Below are 16,904 nucleotides of genomic sequence, written 5' to 3'. Positions count from 1 at the left end.
AGAGAGAGAGAAAGGGAGAGAAAACGGAAGAGAGTGGGCGGGGACGAACCACGGAAAGGGACTCGGATTCCGTATTTTCCTCGGATATGGGGGATACGAGGATTCATCCCCTGACCAACATCCGGCAGAGCTGACCACCCGATCCCCGTGCTCGTGTATTATTTATTTCCCGCGGACGTATGGATTATAGTCCAGCCATCCCCCTTTCGCTTCGGAGCCCCGCAAAATCCCCCTCCACACCTGTCATGGACTCCGTTTTCTTTCTCTCCTCTGTTTTCATCTTTCAATTCTCCATCTCTCGGAGAGCCAAACACCGACACGCCCATCCTCTTCCCATCTCCTCTATCAACCCGGCGGATCGCACATTGTTTTCTCTCCGATCCTCGAGCCCTCGAGATCTCAGATCCAGGAAGCAGCCTCTCCCCCCGTTCGCTCTTCCTTCCATAACGCTGTCTCACCCGCTGTTTTCCTTTCGTTTTTTCATCCCTCCCGTTTCCGCTGAGAGACCGATCTCCCGCGCGCGACCCGGTGAACAGCACGCTAGCGTTTTACGTGCTCGACGACCCGCACGGAATTGTCTCAGGATCGTCCGACGGAGTCGGGACGTCGTGCGAGATATCTCGTCGAGAAACGGATGGAGCTTCGCCCCGGATGAATCAATCTCATGTGCCGGTTATGGACTCGATAAGAATCACGAGAAATCTCGCGACACACTCCGTTGCGCTTATAAGATCAGTGACTGTCGGATGAATAAACACCAGACACGCGTGTATTGAATCGCGCTGAAAAAGTACAGGAAAAATAAGCGATGTTGTGAAAGATCGGGCTTAAAAGCGCAATTTTCGACCAAAATTTAAATGTCAAAGTTGTTACCGGAAGCAATTTCAGACGCGATTCCGTTATTTCCTAGCACGCTCTCTCGCCACTTACGAGCAGGCGATTGCCTATCCGTAGGTAGGTCAATTTTCTCGCCGGTCATCTCGCACGTCGACGACGGCGACGACGAACGGCGGAAGGAACACGCGACGTAGCGTCACTAAAATAATATTGGCCGAGGATAGCCGTGGTGATAGGCTGCTGGGTAAAGGGCTGGTCGGAGAGAGGATGTGGGATTATTGCCTTTCGAGATGGATGTCTTCTGGACACAACATCCTTACACAACCGGGCGAAACTTCAGTCGAGAGATTACGAAGATTTCAAGATCGAGAGGAGTTAGATCATTTCGGTTTATGGATGGGATTATGCGCAAATCCTATTCTGGATATTGTCCACTTTTATCTTCACTTCCACATGCGCATCACGCAATCAAGTTTCCCTTCTTCCGCAATTGACAACCGTAAGAAATCGTTATTAATAGCGTATAAAGTTATCAGCGCTTGATTGACACCGCGCATCTGCGGCCGCGAGACATCGTTACACGATGTGGGCTGAGTACTAAATAAAGGGTGCCTATATGATAAATGTCTGTTCGTTTCGTTGACATGTTGAAAATTATTGGAAGTAGCGAAGAAACAACAAACTGTCATGCTTGATAAATTAATACTCGCGAAAGACAAGACTGTATAATTAAATAAGTAATAGGAATAAATATTTAAAAAACCGTAGAAATTATTAATCAACTTCAAACACACATGTGTCTACAAGGAATATTTGTTTCCTCGTAATTTTCTTAATTTCGCTAAAAGTCTCCTCCTCGTATCAAAAATAGAAATACGCAAGAAAAAAATAGAAATGATAGACGAAATTAATCAATTTATATTAAGATTAATAAGAAGCGCCTTTATACGACTTACATCACGATTCATCTACAAACCGTATAATTCGACGAGCGAGCGGAAGTTTCACGTCGGGTAGTGATTCATGTCGAAACTCTCCTCTACAGCAAATGATGCGGAAAGAGGGCAGAAATTAAAGCCGCTCGTTAGAGTGAAACGCTTCGACTACAATTGCCGTGTTTCGGCGTCATTGAACCGCGAACAGAGAGGATCCGATATTCGAAACATACAAAGAGCTGTGGAAAGTGGATCGCGTCTTCGTGTTTCGTGGATCGCGTTGAAATTTCGTACAGTCAAACGATAGACGGTAAACCAGATTATCGACTGAGATAATCACCCGAAATGCATCCTTTTTGCGATTTATCTACGTCCAGATCGGATTATTCGTAAATCAAGAATTATCGACAAACATCTTCGCAAATTCGATTTGTCGCTTGCTATATAAAATGTCTATGTCGAGAAACTTTTATTTGAAATTAATTACAGAATAAAGTTTTTTTATCCTTTAGCAATTTTGTTCGCAAAGAACCCTTCGGTTTTAATCGCTTATAGTAGAAAAACCTGCTACCTCGACATTGAGAAAAAATCGACATAGAGGAAAAAATTGATCGATCGAAGAAAAGCTCGGATGAAAGAAACGCGGGTGGTTCTAGGACATCGCATTATGCAAGCCCTCATTCTTGCGCCCGAGTGAAAATTTGCTGAACTTAACGAACGGAACGGTTAATCTGATGTTCATGAACGAGGTCGTATTGAAAAGTTCGACGTGTATATAATGGCAGCGATCGACGCTATCAGTACGCTACCATACGGCTGTGACTATCGTCATTAGTGGTGTTTCCTTCCGCGCGGTCGTATATCTATCCACTAATGAAGTCGACGCGAGAATTTCGCCCTAATTAGTGCGCGCAGCTAGGAGGTTTCATTTGCATCTTACGCTCGATAGAAGCCTGCCGGCTGCGCTCTTATCGATCTGCAGGCATAAAATTGATAGATCGACGAATGCGCCAGCATCAAAAACACGTCGCGTGAAAAAGTTGCGGTCGTAATATTTCTGTTTTTATTAATAAAGTATTATATTTTTCTCCGTTAATCATGTTTTTCGCCTTAGCGTGAATATTCGATTAGAACAACGCGAGGCATGGAAGTCTGACGGGCTGATAATTTACGAGTGGCTCGTCTTTCAAGCCCAGTATTAATCGCTTCAAGGAAGGTTCTCGGAGTTTTTTTTTTTTTTTTTCTCCAAAGTGCGATAATAAAGCTTGAAATGTTCTGTCCTGTAAAATTGACGATCAATAAAGGCGTATGAAATAAGGATGGCTCGCTGAAGGACTCCTCGCCATTAAATAATGCAGAGATAATTCTCTAACATCGGAAGGATAACCGCGACTGTAACTGTACCTTTGAGCGAATTCAGCTTCTGCAATAATAAAATCCTTAGAGTAGTCTGGCAGAAACGACGCCAGCGGCGGGCACCTGTCGCGTTTCGCAGCTCTGTTCCGTCGTCCGACATAAAAATGACTTCTCCCGATTATATTTAATTCCGGGAACGGGCGGATATTCAAATATCGACGGCGCACTTTCCGCCGGCGCATGCAAAATAGCGAATGTGTTTACCGACGAGGCGTCGCGGCGCCCTTTTTTCACCCCGGGTCCTCTTCCGTCCTCTTCTCGCCGCCGTTCGTACTCGACAAAAGTTACTTCAACCGGGCCACTTCGCCATCCCCCCCCCCCCCCTCTGCAACCACCCCCGCTCCTACCCTAAACTTCGCCCTTACGCGGTTACGCCATTCGACCTCATGAATTTCAAAATAATGCCCCGGCCAAACTGCCTACGAAATACGCGCGAGCATCTTCGCGGAAGAGCAAAGCCGAAACGCGCGTGTGTCTGTGTGTGTCTCCCGTCTGACGTACAAGTGCAACTTTCCCGAAAACCAAACACAAGATGGGAGACGCACGCGGAAAATTTGCCGACTGTGTTCCGCGGAGTAAATTAAGTTTCGACGAGCGCAACTTTGCGGTGAAAAAGAACTCAGGAGCTGAGTAAATAATTCAGAGAGCGCATCCTCTGCAGTTTCAATAATAAATCTATTCACGCAATGCTGATTTAAAAATTTTTTTCACTTATGAAAACGACACTGCGAAAATTGCGCGAAATATAGAGTGTTGCAATTATTAGTTGCGGGATTTCAATTTTTCGAGAAGTAATATTTCAAGCTTTATCTTCAAATCGCCAATATTTGCTCGATCCAATATTTATTGCAGGACATTGTTGTAATTTGGAATTTTTGATTTCGAAGTATAATCTCAGAAAAGCTTTCGATCTCGCGTGTTTATACACGAGATGAGATTCTCTCAAGGACTTCCCTCACGCTTCGTGTTTTTATCACGATCACGTCGTTCGGCTTCATGAATTTCAGAATAACGTATTCTTAAAAAATACGCAGGAGAAAAGCACAGCAGCAACCGGCGACCTCGGATATCACCATCCTTGCTTTTCAGCTACATCCTGCGGGAACACAGAACGAGATAAGGACGAAGGGTACGTAAAGAGCTCACCATTTAAATCCTGCATATTGTAATTTATGTTCAGAGAACTACTTTCGCACGCGCGCGCATATGTGTACATATATATGCGCATGTGAGTGAGTGAGAAAAAACGTGAATCTTGTATATTTTGGACACCCTCGGCGTAAGAAATATGAGAAGAGTAATATACCAGGATTCAAATAACAACATGACAATAGCAGCAGCGACATGGTTGATATTAACTTCGCCAGAGTGCGAATAAACAACTCTTTCGAAATAAATTTGGAGACGCATCAGAATTTTATCATAAGAGATTTTTTTATAAAAGACAAATTGAGATGATAATAGGCTGACTTTTGGAAGACATAAAATAATTTCTCTTAATCGAGCGACTGCTTCAAGTGAAATAAATAGAGTGACGGTAAAAACGCTACGTCGATAGAAGACGATCGGAAGAGAAGTCGCCGTTACGGGCGATTATCTTGAAATCTTTAGGAAACAAAAGAGAGACTCGCCTAATAAAGGCACGGAGCTTAATAAGCCATAATCGCGGAAGAAAGTAGACTTACCGACGGTTTTTCAAGAGGTACTTAAGAGTTCTTCGTGCGGGCTAAAAAGCTTAAGCGGACCGACGGCGACGTGAAACAATGAGAGAGGGTAGCGACGCAAAAATAATATCCGTTCTGTCAGGGTGTGGTTTCGAATCGAGGAGAAAAGTACGAAGAGCGTGACAGCGGGAGCACTTCTCGAAAGGGATTGCGTTTCGCGAGTTTCGAAAGCGTGGATCGCCGATTGGCGAAGAGTGTCGAAAACTGAAGAGTTCGACCAAAAAGCCAACCGAAATACAAAGTTTTCTCAGCTCGAAAACTGGGCTATCGACTAGAAAGTAGCAAGACTTTCGAAAGCAGGTGTGAATCGGATAAACTGTAAAAGCAAACTGAATCTCTTGGAAATTTTTCTGAAGAAAATTTCGTGGATGATATGAGTGTTAATATTTTCTTGTGTGTCGTTCGCATTAACTACGAACTGAGAACCGAAGATAAATAATCAATTTTCCCAGCGACCGAAATTTCCATATTTTACGCTTTAATATTTGAATTCACTTTCTAAACGGTATTAGCACATTTCTTACATATTTTTACCTTCACTTTTCTTTGCCTCTTTTCGATTTTCAATATTTCTATAATCTTTTTCAGTAATCGTAACATTATTAAGCAATCGGTTAAATCGTCAATCAAAATTAAATCACACAAACGTACGTAAACAGAGAAACGCGTACGACACCGACGAAGTTCAGTTCTATACTGACGAAAAATGTGTTTATATACTTATACTTCCTTCCTTGTTATGATTCTCTTCATATTCCGATCACCGTTCCAATGGTTGCGTTCAGAAAACACAACGGTTGTGTGGGCGCTCATCGCCAATGGAGTATTCTATCAGATCTTTTAGAGCCAACAAATCAACGTCGAGTGTTGACAGAACATAGTGTTGTGCGACTGTTGTGTTTTCTGAACGCATCCAATATTTGCCTGCTTCACGAACATGCAAGAGAATCGAAAATAAAAACAAATTAGCAGTAAGAAACCACTAAAATCCCCCATATATATGCTTCACTCGATACGGCAATATCGGCTTAATAGACGGAAGATCGAATATTACGCCAGATGCACAGGAGTCGTTATGGTATTATTATGCTGCCGTGGATGATACAATTTGTTGGATTTTTCGTGAGAGAGCTCGCGATCGCCTTTATAATTCCATTGCGAGGAAGTCCGCGGAAAACGGTCCCACGGGAGAAACTGGATGGGAAATTTAGTCGGCCGGATGCGATTAAGGTCGAACGTGGCGCAGATGAAATTTAAAGTATCACTCCTCTCGCCGATCCTTTGAGATATGCTCCGCTATTCATGCGCAAGATATCTCGATTCTACTACAAAAGCGCGTCGCTATTGGTCTCGATATTTCACTTTCACGTTGAAAATGCGAATTCACCGACGAGCCGATTTTGATACCTTCGAAATGTGATAGAATCTTAGGAAAATTTACGAGATATTTAGCTAAAATAAAGTATCTTTTAATAACGCATGTAATTTATAAGTAAAATATCTTCCAGGAAAAAAAAACACGCGCGTAAATTTATTAATAAATTTTTAAATCTCCTTTAAATCTCAATAGCAATATCGATTATTCAAAATATTAATATACACGTATATAATAATTACATCTTTTATATATTTCCAAAATTTTAATTAGTTCAATTAAATTATACTTAACAAACATAATACAAATTCTGAAAGAATTATATCTCGTGGTAGACTTTTTCATTTTTAATTTTGCTCACAATCAGTTGGAAAATTACTGATTAGAAATCATTGGCAAATAATGTTTGAAGAATGTTTGAAGTTAATATCGGAGAAGAGCACGATTCAAACGACATAACGAAAGGATAAAACGAAGGAATAATTACCCAATGATTAACGAAGGGTCTCTTAATTGCTCGGAGAGATGCGCTCGATCGATCTCGGCGATAATGTTCCATTTTCCCTCTTAACTCTTTGTTATCCTCTCTTTTTATTTGATTGCAAAAATTTCCTACATACTTTTATATATTCAAGTCCATAAAAGAATACCTTGAATAGTCTTCTTACAATAATAGCGAGAAATATTTCACAGACGATACTTTTAAAGCAAAAAAACTCCTTTTCCTCTTCTAAAAAAAAAAAAACTCCTTTTTTCCAGAGCAGAAACAATAAAAGATGGAACCTCTACAACAATAGATGAAGTTGTTGAAAGAACTCAAATTGGTAATACAGCGAATACAGCGGATTCTACAACTTGTAAAATAATGCTTTTACATCCAATGTTGCTGGCTTGATCGTAAAAACTGGTTTACAGGTTGATCGTTAAGCAAGAACAAACACAAGAGAGAAGCTCGTTTCTCGAGGAGCTATTCTTCAAATGCGTTTAATCTTAAACAATATAAGCGTGATCTCTAGAGCACACTTAAATTCCGAAACGTTCCAAAAGAAATAAACCTAGTTTATTCGTTTTTTGTACACACACAAACAAAAATTTCAGTAAATTAATTTTAACTATGAAAAGAAAAGAAGAATATTTATAAAAACAAGAACAATTATATTAAAAATTAATTATTTGTATTTTTAGTAAAAAAAGTTTAATTAAAATTAAAAACTACTGAAATATAAATTATAAACGTGAATTTCAAAATTCGCGAGTTGTTCGCGAAAATGACGTAAGCAAAAGAGAAAAGTTGTCATATTAATCGCGCATTTTTCGTCAATGCGACAAAAGCGAGGGCCGGTCGATCGATGATAAAACGACCATTTAGACCATTTTCCTCGGGATATATAACGGCAATTATATCGGCAGAAACGACGGATGGATTCCGGAAGCGGAAGGGACGTCACCCGATTGTCCGGAAAGCGGCGAAGATTGCCGTCGCTAGCACGTTTCACGAAGGCGATTTTCGTCTTTTCTTGGCCATTCAACTCTCTTGTCTGAACTCACCTCGTTTCAGAATGTCATCTCTAACATGATGCCTTTTAAGGACAATTTCTTTAGATTATTTCATCGTCGACAGACTAGCAGTGACCATACGAGAGACGAACAAAAATTAACCATGAATTAGTATTTACATCTCTATTGTAAAATATATTCTAAATAAAAATTGTTGAAAAAAAACCTAATAATTTCGAATAGTACAACTTCGTAAAAAAAAAAAAACTGCTTAAAATAATCGATCAATATTAACATTATATTAAAATCAATTTTTATTGGAACAAGTTATTCTAGCTGCGTCCACTTTTGTCCAAACAATTCTCGACAGGATACATTGTTGAAACTAGCCAGGCGTTAAAACATTCCTCGGTAGTTAAAACGTTAACATCATTTCAATTTCGAGGTCTTCGAGAACTGTCTGTCGGGTCTGTCGATTCATCGCGTTCAGCCCCTGCTCGAGTGCATACATCGAATTCGTCCTCCCTCAAATCTACCCCTTCGCAGCCTCGCCGAGAGCCGGCAGCTTCAGTCGACCGCCGCGAGCGACGAAATTGGATTGTTATTCTATTTTCGAAAGCAATTTGCAAGTGTTATCAAAAGTTTTCGGGCCACGCCTGCCATTCTCCGTTCGCGACTCGACCCCCGCAAACGCGAAGCAACCCTCCTCATCCTCCGGTTGGTTTTCCTTGCTTTTTCGAGCCGAGAATGCGACGCACCCATGCGACACGACGGGCTACATCTGAATTTCGGATTTTTCGACGCACCTCACAAGACGAGCGTGACGAGAGAATCCGTCATGGTAAGCTCCTTTCCGAAATTCCGGCGACGACGCAATTTCTGCCGCGCGCTTATTGGCCCTTAGACTTGACGCACGTTGCCATTTTTTGCATAATTTGATGCAAACAAATAAGTTTACGTGGATAAAAAGCCATGGAGAACTATCTATCATAAATTCTTATTCAATTCTCATTCAAGCATTTTTGCTAACATAAATATTTAGAATTGTTTAAAATCGGATAAACAGTAATTTCATAAACCAAAAAAGTGATGTGTAAATACGCATGACAAAATTTTCAATTAATTGTAAATTGATTTTACACGGGGAAAAAAAAAATTATCATTTCGCTACGTACATTCGAATAAGTTCGAAATTCATTCATTATCTACTATCTCGAGGGACAACAGACATTTCCATTTAATCCTGGGACACGTTTCCCGCTTTATCTCCCGCGACCCGACGCGAACCATTTTATCTTCGGCTAACGATTGTGGAGATCAACAGATGGTCGTTCGAACTTCGATACTTTTCCAACTTCGTCAGAAGGGAAGAGCGCAGAGAACGAGAGTATCGTTGCGAAACTTTTTCCGCGCAGTGGCGCGACGACAAAAAAATCGAGGATAGACGGGAGAGCGAAGATCCGTAATTAAAAACAATCCTTTATCCATCGGCTCGTGATGCAACGTACACATTTGCGCGGGCGAATCTATTTTCGTCCCATACTCGCCAGGCGCGCACGTAGCTACGCCGGTTATTTCCTGAAGTTTGCGAAGTAATCTTGGATAGATCGCTCGGGATACAGAAGGGAAGTTGAACCGTGTTAGTAGCATGGCGGCCATGCGAAAATTTCACCGTCTTGAGAAACTCGCCGTTGCCTTCCGAGCGCAAGTAGGTTTATTCGAGATTTCGCGCCAGCGCGATACGTCAATAATGGGTATTTAAACGTGCGAGTCGAATTTACACGAACAAATTTCTAGACTTCAATTGTTCAAATCGCGTTTCATTATCTGTGCAATTTTCAATATATCTTCAATGATTCTGAAAGAAAGGAGAGAAATTGTTAGTAAATACATATTTCGCAATCGTTGGTCAAAATAGAAAGATAAGTGAATGAGAAATAGACTCGATGCTAATACTTTTCAATCTGTTTTCAATAAAACGCAATGCCACTTATTTGTTGCGATTAAATCGACTCGGCCGTCACGCGTTAAATTTTATTGTGGTAATTGAAGATCGAGAGTATCGAATTTTTATTTGATACCAAGGAAACTAGCGTCAGCGAGAAATTTGTCGAGGGCGGTGATTCGCCGGCGAGCTTCCTTGAGATCGAGCAAATCGGATTTCCAGACTTAACGATCAACAAACGTTGTAACTGCGACCGTAGTAGTCCCCCGATAGACCATCCACCCCGCTTCCAGCGGACTATCCACCCTCGTTCTTCTTTCCTCCCCTCCCCCTACCGAACGATGGATGGATAAGTTAAGTAATTCCATTGGACGACTCGGAAGAGTCCGACCAGTTTTCTCTCAGTCGGGAGTTCCTAACTATGTCAGAGCGTTTCCCCGACTTCCGAGCTGCGGAATTTGATTTTAATCATTCATCGCGTTGAATCCAAAACGATTCCTTTTCCCAGTTCGTTCGAACGGGCACATCGCGGCAAACGATAACGGTTGGCGGGCTCTTGCGAATGCGAGCGGTCGTGGCCGACAATAATAAAGCACGCTTTTCTTCACTCGTCGGAAGGGCAGATAATTTACGCCCCAGTTAAGTCCGCCGCAGATTGCGACTGTGGTGAGACAATTAAGGCACGATTAAAAAAAAAAAAAAAAAAAAAAGAACCTTCAAATGTAAAACACGGTACAAATGGGAGTCATATTCACTGGACTCAAATTACGTTAAATTGTAAAGAGTGGTTTTAAAGTTGTCCGATCCATATCATTTATTAATACGTATAAATTATTTTTACGTAATAAATTGTTTTTTTCTTCTTCGTGAAAAGAGAGATTCTATTTTGGAAGTAAAAGAATTGATTTTTTGCATTTTCTGAATCCTCTATATATCTAAAATGTGTGTAAAAAGGATTTTTTGAAATTTAAAAAATTCTCGAAGTTAAACGCTATTAAATGGAACGAGGTGTAGAGGCAAAATTCGTGCGCTCGGAATGCAAATATAAAATCGCTTCGTTAAACGAGTTAAAAACCTCCTTTCGACAGATTCAAATCGATCTGCAGTAAATAGGGGTAATATATATATATATATATATATATTCTATTGTCATATGAGTTTGCCCTTGAAAAAAGTTCGTGTTCTTCTATTTTAATTGTTAAAGTTTTTAACAAAAGCTCAGTTCTTTTTGTGTTGCCACAGCGTAAAAAGTGAACAAAAATTATAGAAAAATGTCGAAAGCAATACGCAACGATAACAGAAATATTAATACGCATGTTGCTAAACCGCGTGAAAGAAAACTGTGCTGTAAGTTTACATTGAAGTAAAAACAAACGTTTGCTAGTATTAATATATTGACAGAGAAATTGAAAGACATTCGAGGACATAATTATTGATCCGGCACATAATTATGTCATAATTTATTTTCTTTCCATTTTTAACTCAACATTTGCAGTGCAAAAAGTGCAAAAGTGATGTAAAACTCATTCGTACTTCAGATCGGTTTTAAACTCACATAATGCAATTGTGAAACTCGCATTGAATCGTGATCTGATGATCAATCGTACGAAATAAATCGTCGTATCGTTTTAATGCGTCTTTTAGGTGTGAAATTGGAAGGAATTAATTTATTAGTTAATTTATTTATTTTGTGCTTTAATGGATAGTTTTAAAAACTATGTAATAAAACTTATTATGTGATCTTCGAAAATATTCATTACGGCGAGAGATCTGTTTTTAATCTTGTAATCTTATGTAATTAAAATCGCTAAGACACAAGAGTCGCGAATTCAGGATTAAGAATATCTTTCGTTTTTTTTTTTTTGTTTCAGATTAATAGTTACGGAGTTATCACGCCCACCAATTGACTACTTCCGCGGAACAGCGCCATCTTATAGACAACTTGCACGTCAATTTGTTTATAAAAATTTATTAAAATTATATATATAATAATTTTTTATTAAAGCAAACTATAATATATTTCATAAAAAACCGCACTTCGATATCTCTTTATGTTCTTAAAAATAATTCCTAAAAATCACCTATTTTTTGACCCTCCAAAATAGAATCTCTCAATAAAATATTACCATAAATTTTTCATATTACTACGTAAATATATTTATCATTTTTATTCAATCTTATTCCAGATGAAATAAAAAATTAAACGGACGAACGATAACTTCGAGCATAAAGTAACGAAAAAAAATAAAATAAGAACGAATGACTCAGTTATTTAGTAGGCAGTTAATAAGTATCCCCCTGAATATTCAACTAGAACAAATTCCAGTTCAGCAGTTGGGAAAAGTTTCTGAGAGTAGAAACTGCATGTAACGATACGTCGATGAAAATATTTCAGAAAGTAGCAAATTCCGAAAGTATGAGTTAACAATCTGAATAAATTGCACATTGAATGCGACTCGGCGAATCTAAGAAAGTGAGTTCTGCGACGTTCAGTAGGACAGAGCGTAAAACAAAAATTCAATTGTAAGTTTCTTCTTTTTAAGCGTAGATAATTTTTACGATTTATCCCTTTTCAATAATTTAACAACAATTTCTAGCATTCACGAGAGATTTCTGTAAGCGTTTTAAGACCAGAAATCAATAGATAAATCATAATAACTGCAACTATGCGCAGATTTCCCCGTAGCATTCCCGAAATTTGTATCGCACGTCGGTGCATATTATTTTTCAAAAATTCCAGGGACTCGGCGGAGATTCGAAGCGCAGCGAGGACATACGAGCATCGAGCGGGGCGTAAATCAAATTCGAATGTCCCACGGTGCGTCCGTGTGTCACGAGAAAGCGAACACACGCAGACGAGAGATGAAATACGTAAATACACGAGATGAAATACCGCAAAGAACGAGTGGCAGCTTGCGCGACGGAAAATCCCTCTCGGGTGCCGTTTTCAATGGTGTCCGAATCCGCCGTGGGGCCCTTCTCCCTTCCCTCCCCCCCCCCCCACCGCCTGAATTCGTCCGCCCTTTTCGCCCCGAAATCAAATCAATGGCGTCGCGTGAGCTACGAAGCTGCAACCGAAGACAATTGGATTTTAATTCGATTCCTTTTCCCGTCCTGTTCCGATGTCATTGCCGTGTTGTGCTTTCTTCCCACTGTATTTCTTTCCATCTATCCATCTCGCTCTCCCGATGACCCGTGACGAGCACACGGTAGTTCCCGGGTTACACTGTTCCCTATGATCTCGAATTTCTGGCGGCAAGATTGGATTACGGATTCCTCGGCGCTCGCAAAGGATAGCGCTTTATTATTTAATCGATCGCGGAATTAAAACGGGATTCAATTACAACGTCGAGGTAAAACGACCGTTTTCCCTTGTCCGTCTGCGATTATTCTCGTTTTTGCGAAAGATCCGTGTGCGATGTCAAGTGGCGAGCAAACCAAATTCAATTGGACACATTAGTCGAAATGTTCTTCCACGATTAAATACGTCGATTTAACCTTTTCAAGAAATTGGAGGACAAATCGAAAAAACGTGGACATAAAAACGTTTAAATAAAAAGTTTTGAAAATATGGTTTATCCGCTTTTCGCGAAATTAATGATTTTCAGCTGAATAACGTTTCTTGGACTTAGTACGCATTTTTTTTGTCGCTTCTTTTTTCTCCACTTTTTCGCGTTTAACCATGTTTTCATTTCAAGCTCTCGATTATTCTCTAAATCTTTTAATCCGCATTGAATGTGCCACTGTTTTGAGAGCATATTCACGCACACGCTGGTCATCTGGAAACGACACTGAAGGCACGGCGATTATCCGCGGAGCGTCGGAAGCCGCAGCCACAGCCGCCACCGCGCTTGAACTAATATTTAAGCAGCGGCTTAAATCGGCAAATGTAGTCCCGGCGGTTAAACCGGTGCTGTTGCGAGCTCGGCCCGGTCGCGGATTAACCCAATACCATCCACTTTCGAAATTAACTGCAGCCATGTAGTGTGCGTGAAGCCAGCATATCATTTCGTAGAAATTCATAAATTATTGAGAACTATGGTTTAATTTTTAAAAGTTCCACGAAAGAAAAGAGCGCTTTTTGTCCCATAATAGCATAACTCTTCATTTTGAACAAGAAAGTGTAAAAAATGTGCTACGAAAAGAATGAAATATCACACTTAATACCCATCGTTCGCTATTGCAGTCGAAAGTATACCGCAGCATCCAATGTGTCAGAAAAATCGATCTTTTAGCACTAATAATCGCATGCGTGCACGTGTGGAAGATGTGAAAACATTTGAATATAAACTCGTTTTTTTGCAAACAGCCGCACTTTACACTTTCTGTGTTCAAGATGAAAAAGCTATGTTTTTTAAGCAGCCAAGTTTTTTAATTATCGGTGTTTGTACATCCCTAATGTGTCAAAAACTTAAACAAGAAAATTTTTATACAATACGATTAGGCTACACAAAATTTATGGCGCTACAGTGAATGGAATTGCGGTGGAATTTAACGCTCCGAAGGAAGTAATTTGATGAATCTATTCTTTATATTGTGTCAACAATTTCACAACTTTCACATGGTCATTACGAAGAATAATAACGCGGTGCAGACAAGCATTCTTTATAAATTAATTAGCCCGTGTGAGAAGGAAAGGCACACACAATTGCCGGCTGACGTACAGTATAAACCGACGGTTAATTGCCCGCCGAATCGCCGGGACTGCGCCTTTCGCGCAATAGCTATAGCGTAGGAGAGCGGAAAAAAAAAAAAAAAAAAAACCGGTGTGGTAGAAAATTGAGAAATAACGTTGCTCTCTATCTCCCTAAAAAACTCGACGACACTTTGCCAACTAACTTGATTTACGAAATTTCCATATTTATGCGGACTACCCCATCCACCCGAATACCCACTCGCCATCCATCCACTTGCGTTGTATATACGCGTGGTCCTCTGACCCCCGTGTTTCCTCTCCCCCAGCTCCCACTTCACCCTCACCCGTTTCTCCCGTCGCGGATCGGAATCGCCTCGGGATTCGAAAGAGAGGTGGATGAGAAAGAGAAAAAGAGAGAGAAAGAGATTCCCTCGTCCATGATTAATTTAAATGCGCGAAAAAGCGCTCTGATCCTTAATCGTTTTTCGGCGAAATATCGGGAAAACACACGTTGCGCTGTCCATCATTCACCCCATGCCCGGAAATTGCATTGACACCCAAGAGAAGGATCCAACGTGTCGGGGATCTGTTTGCATATTCGGGAAATTAATGAAAGTGCTGGATAATTCATGTCGACGTGAAAGACACGTTGTTTTCGGCGGATATGAGAATCGCGCTCGATTGTGGACGTCGACGGTGCGCGATCGCGGTTGCTAAAGCAAGTAGTTTCAGTATTGTACAAAATTTTCAGACAGCGTTATTACGATGCTTAGATAAGAACTATTCCAATTCGTGTTGCAGGTGAAAATCTGACGCGGGCGAGATTAAAATCCACGCAACTCGAGGCAAACAATCTCAACGCAATTTTTCTCGGCAGCCGTCGAGCGGCGACTAGAAAGAAGACACCAGGTAGATCATTCTCTTCTCGTTACCGATAAGTCTTCGCCGTCTCTCTCGTCACGACGGTTCGGAGTCGATGAGAAAATCATCGCGCTTCGCGTTCCCCTAATCTTTCAATCATGGAAGATTACGTGGTCGTTCGTGCGACATTAGCACGGAGCAAGTCGGCTCCGCCCACGTTCGGTAAATAAACTTAATCGTCCGGTGATTTTTTAACACCTTGTTCATTTTTGTTCAACGCTACTCTTTATTGCGAATATTTACGTTCACCGTGAATGTTCGCGTGTTGTTGTCGTGAAAACTTTGTTCTAATTCGTGCGCGAGCGGGATTCGAACTCCGTGTCAGTTTATCGTTTCGAGTTTTACACATTCGTGCAATATTACGTGCATCGTATTTTCCCCGAGTTTGCCTGCGGAACGTTCTCGCGTTTCCCGAACATAAAATTGCAAACACACTTTCCCGGTGTGCCGAAGCGAGGATTCTCCAACCTCCCGTCGCTGAATTTCGTCGCGTCTATCCGCGAAAAAATATTGAACGAGACGTTGCGCCGGGTCCGGCGCGAAAGGCATCGGGATATATGTATATTCGAAGAACGAAAACGTCGGCGCGCCCGTCGTCGCGCGAGCTCATCCAATATTTACCTGACCAGACCATTGAATATTCCCTCCTAGCAATACATTCCGAGTACGACGTAATGCCCGTCGTCGTGGCGTTACCACGACGGAGTATACAGAGTGTTCTGATCAACAAGCATCCGCCAGCTATGCTCGAGCAGTTGATTAAAGAATGAGCAAACAATTGCACATATTTATGCGAGGATTAATTAGAGTCGCGATGCCGCTCAACGGTTTCCATTCAAGAACGCCTTTTATCGCAATACGCCGACAAAATAGCAAAGAGCGTTTATTTCGAAATATCCTCCTTTCACTCAATTGCAATTGTATATAATTTTTGTGTGTAAAATTCGCTTTTGTTTGGTGAACTGCGTATGTGCAACGTTAGACACTGACTGGAGAGTCAGTGGCGAGCGGAGTTGCTTAGAGTAGGTAAGTGGTATCGAATTTTCACCCCATCTGAGAGCAGTCGAATTAATATTGCAGGCGATTGCGACCGACCGCGCTCGGCCGCGGATACGGAAGGTCGCGGGTCATTCGCGTGGAACGAAAGTCGATCTCGTGAGAGATCTGCTTTTAACCGTATCAAACATGTATCGTTTTTGCGTCCCTGTGTTCCTCGAGAATGAAATGACAAAATGTCAGTGTGAATACGACGTCGATGCCTGTTGTATCACGATGAGACATTTCGCGAGGGGTTTGTTATGTCAATAAAATTCGAAGAATAAAATATTTTACGATTTTTAAAATTTCTCAACTTTACACTATTTCTATATTAATATGTTACATCGTGCGATTATTTTGCGAATAATCTAAAGATCGCTGAAGATCGTGTTGTTTTACGCGAGGAATTCCAAGTAGTAATAAAATCACGATGAGAAGCGTACACGTTGGCTTAATTAGGACGCGACAGTAATATCGCGACGGAAATATCATGGCAAGAAATCGACGAAACCATATGATCTTTATTCGTGCCGCAGTTAACCTAGTTTCCAAAATCAATATAGTCTCATTACAACTGGAT

The 16,904-nt window shown here is 40.9% G+C and overlaps 1 protein-coding gene across 13 annotated transcripts in view; it reads right to left on the bottom strand.

The window, feature by feature from the left end:
- heph (polypyrimidine tract-binding protein 1 heph) overlaps positions 1–16,904 on the bottom strand; it is a 365,110-nt gene that overhangs the window by 117,943 nt on the left and 230,263 nt on the right. Inside the window, exon 1 of one of the 13 annotated variants that reach the window (XM_012377731.2) lies at positions 5,447–5,607. The exons of the other annotated variants lie outside the window; for them this stretch is intronic. Within the exon in view, the coding sequence (XP_012233154.1) occupies positions 5,447–5,512 (66 nt within the window). The 5' untranslated portion in view covers positions 5,513–5,607. Of the gene's footprint in view, positions 1–5,446; positions 5,608–16,904 lie in introns of those variants that run through there. 13 annotated transcript variants of the gene reach the window in all.

Source organism: Linepithema humile, chromosome 7 (genome assembly GCF_040581485.1).
Source record: "Linepithema humile isolate Giens D197 chromosome 7, Lhum_UNIL_v1.0, whole genome shotgun sequence".
In the NCBI taxonomy this organism is placed as follows: Eukaryota; Metazoa; Arthropoda; class Insecta; order Hymenoptera; family Formicidae; genus Linepithema; species Linepithema humile.
Note: the sequence above shows the minus strand (reverse complement) of the source record. Positions and strands in the feature narration are given on the sequence as shown.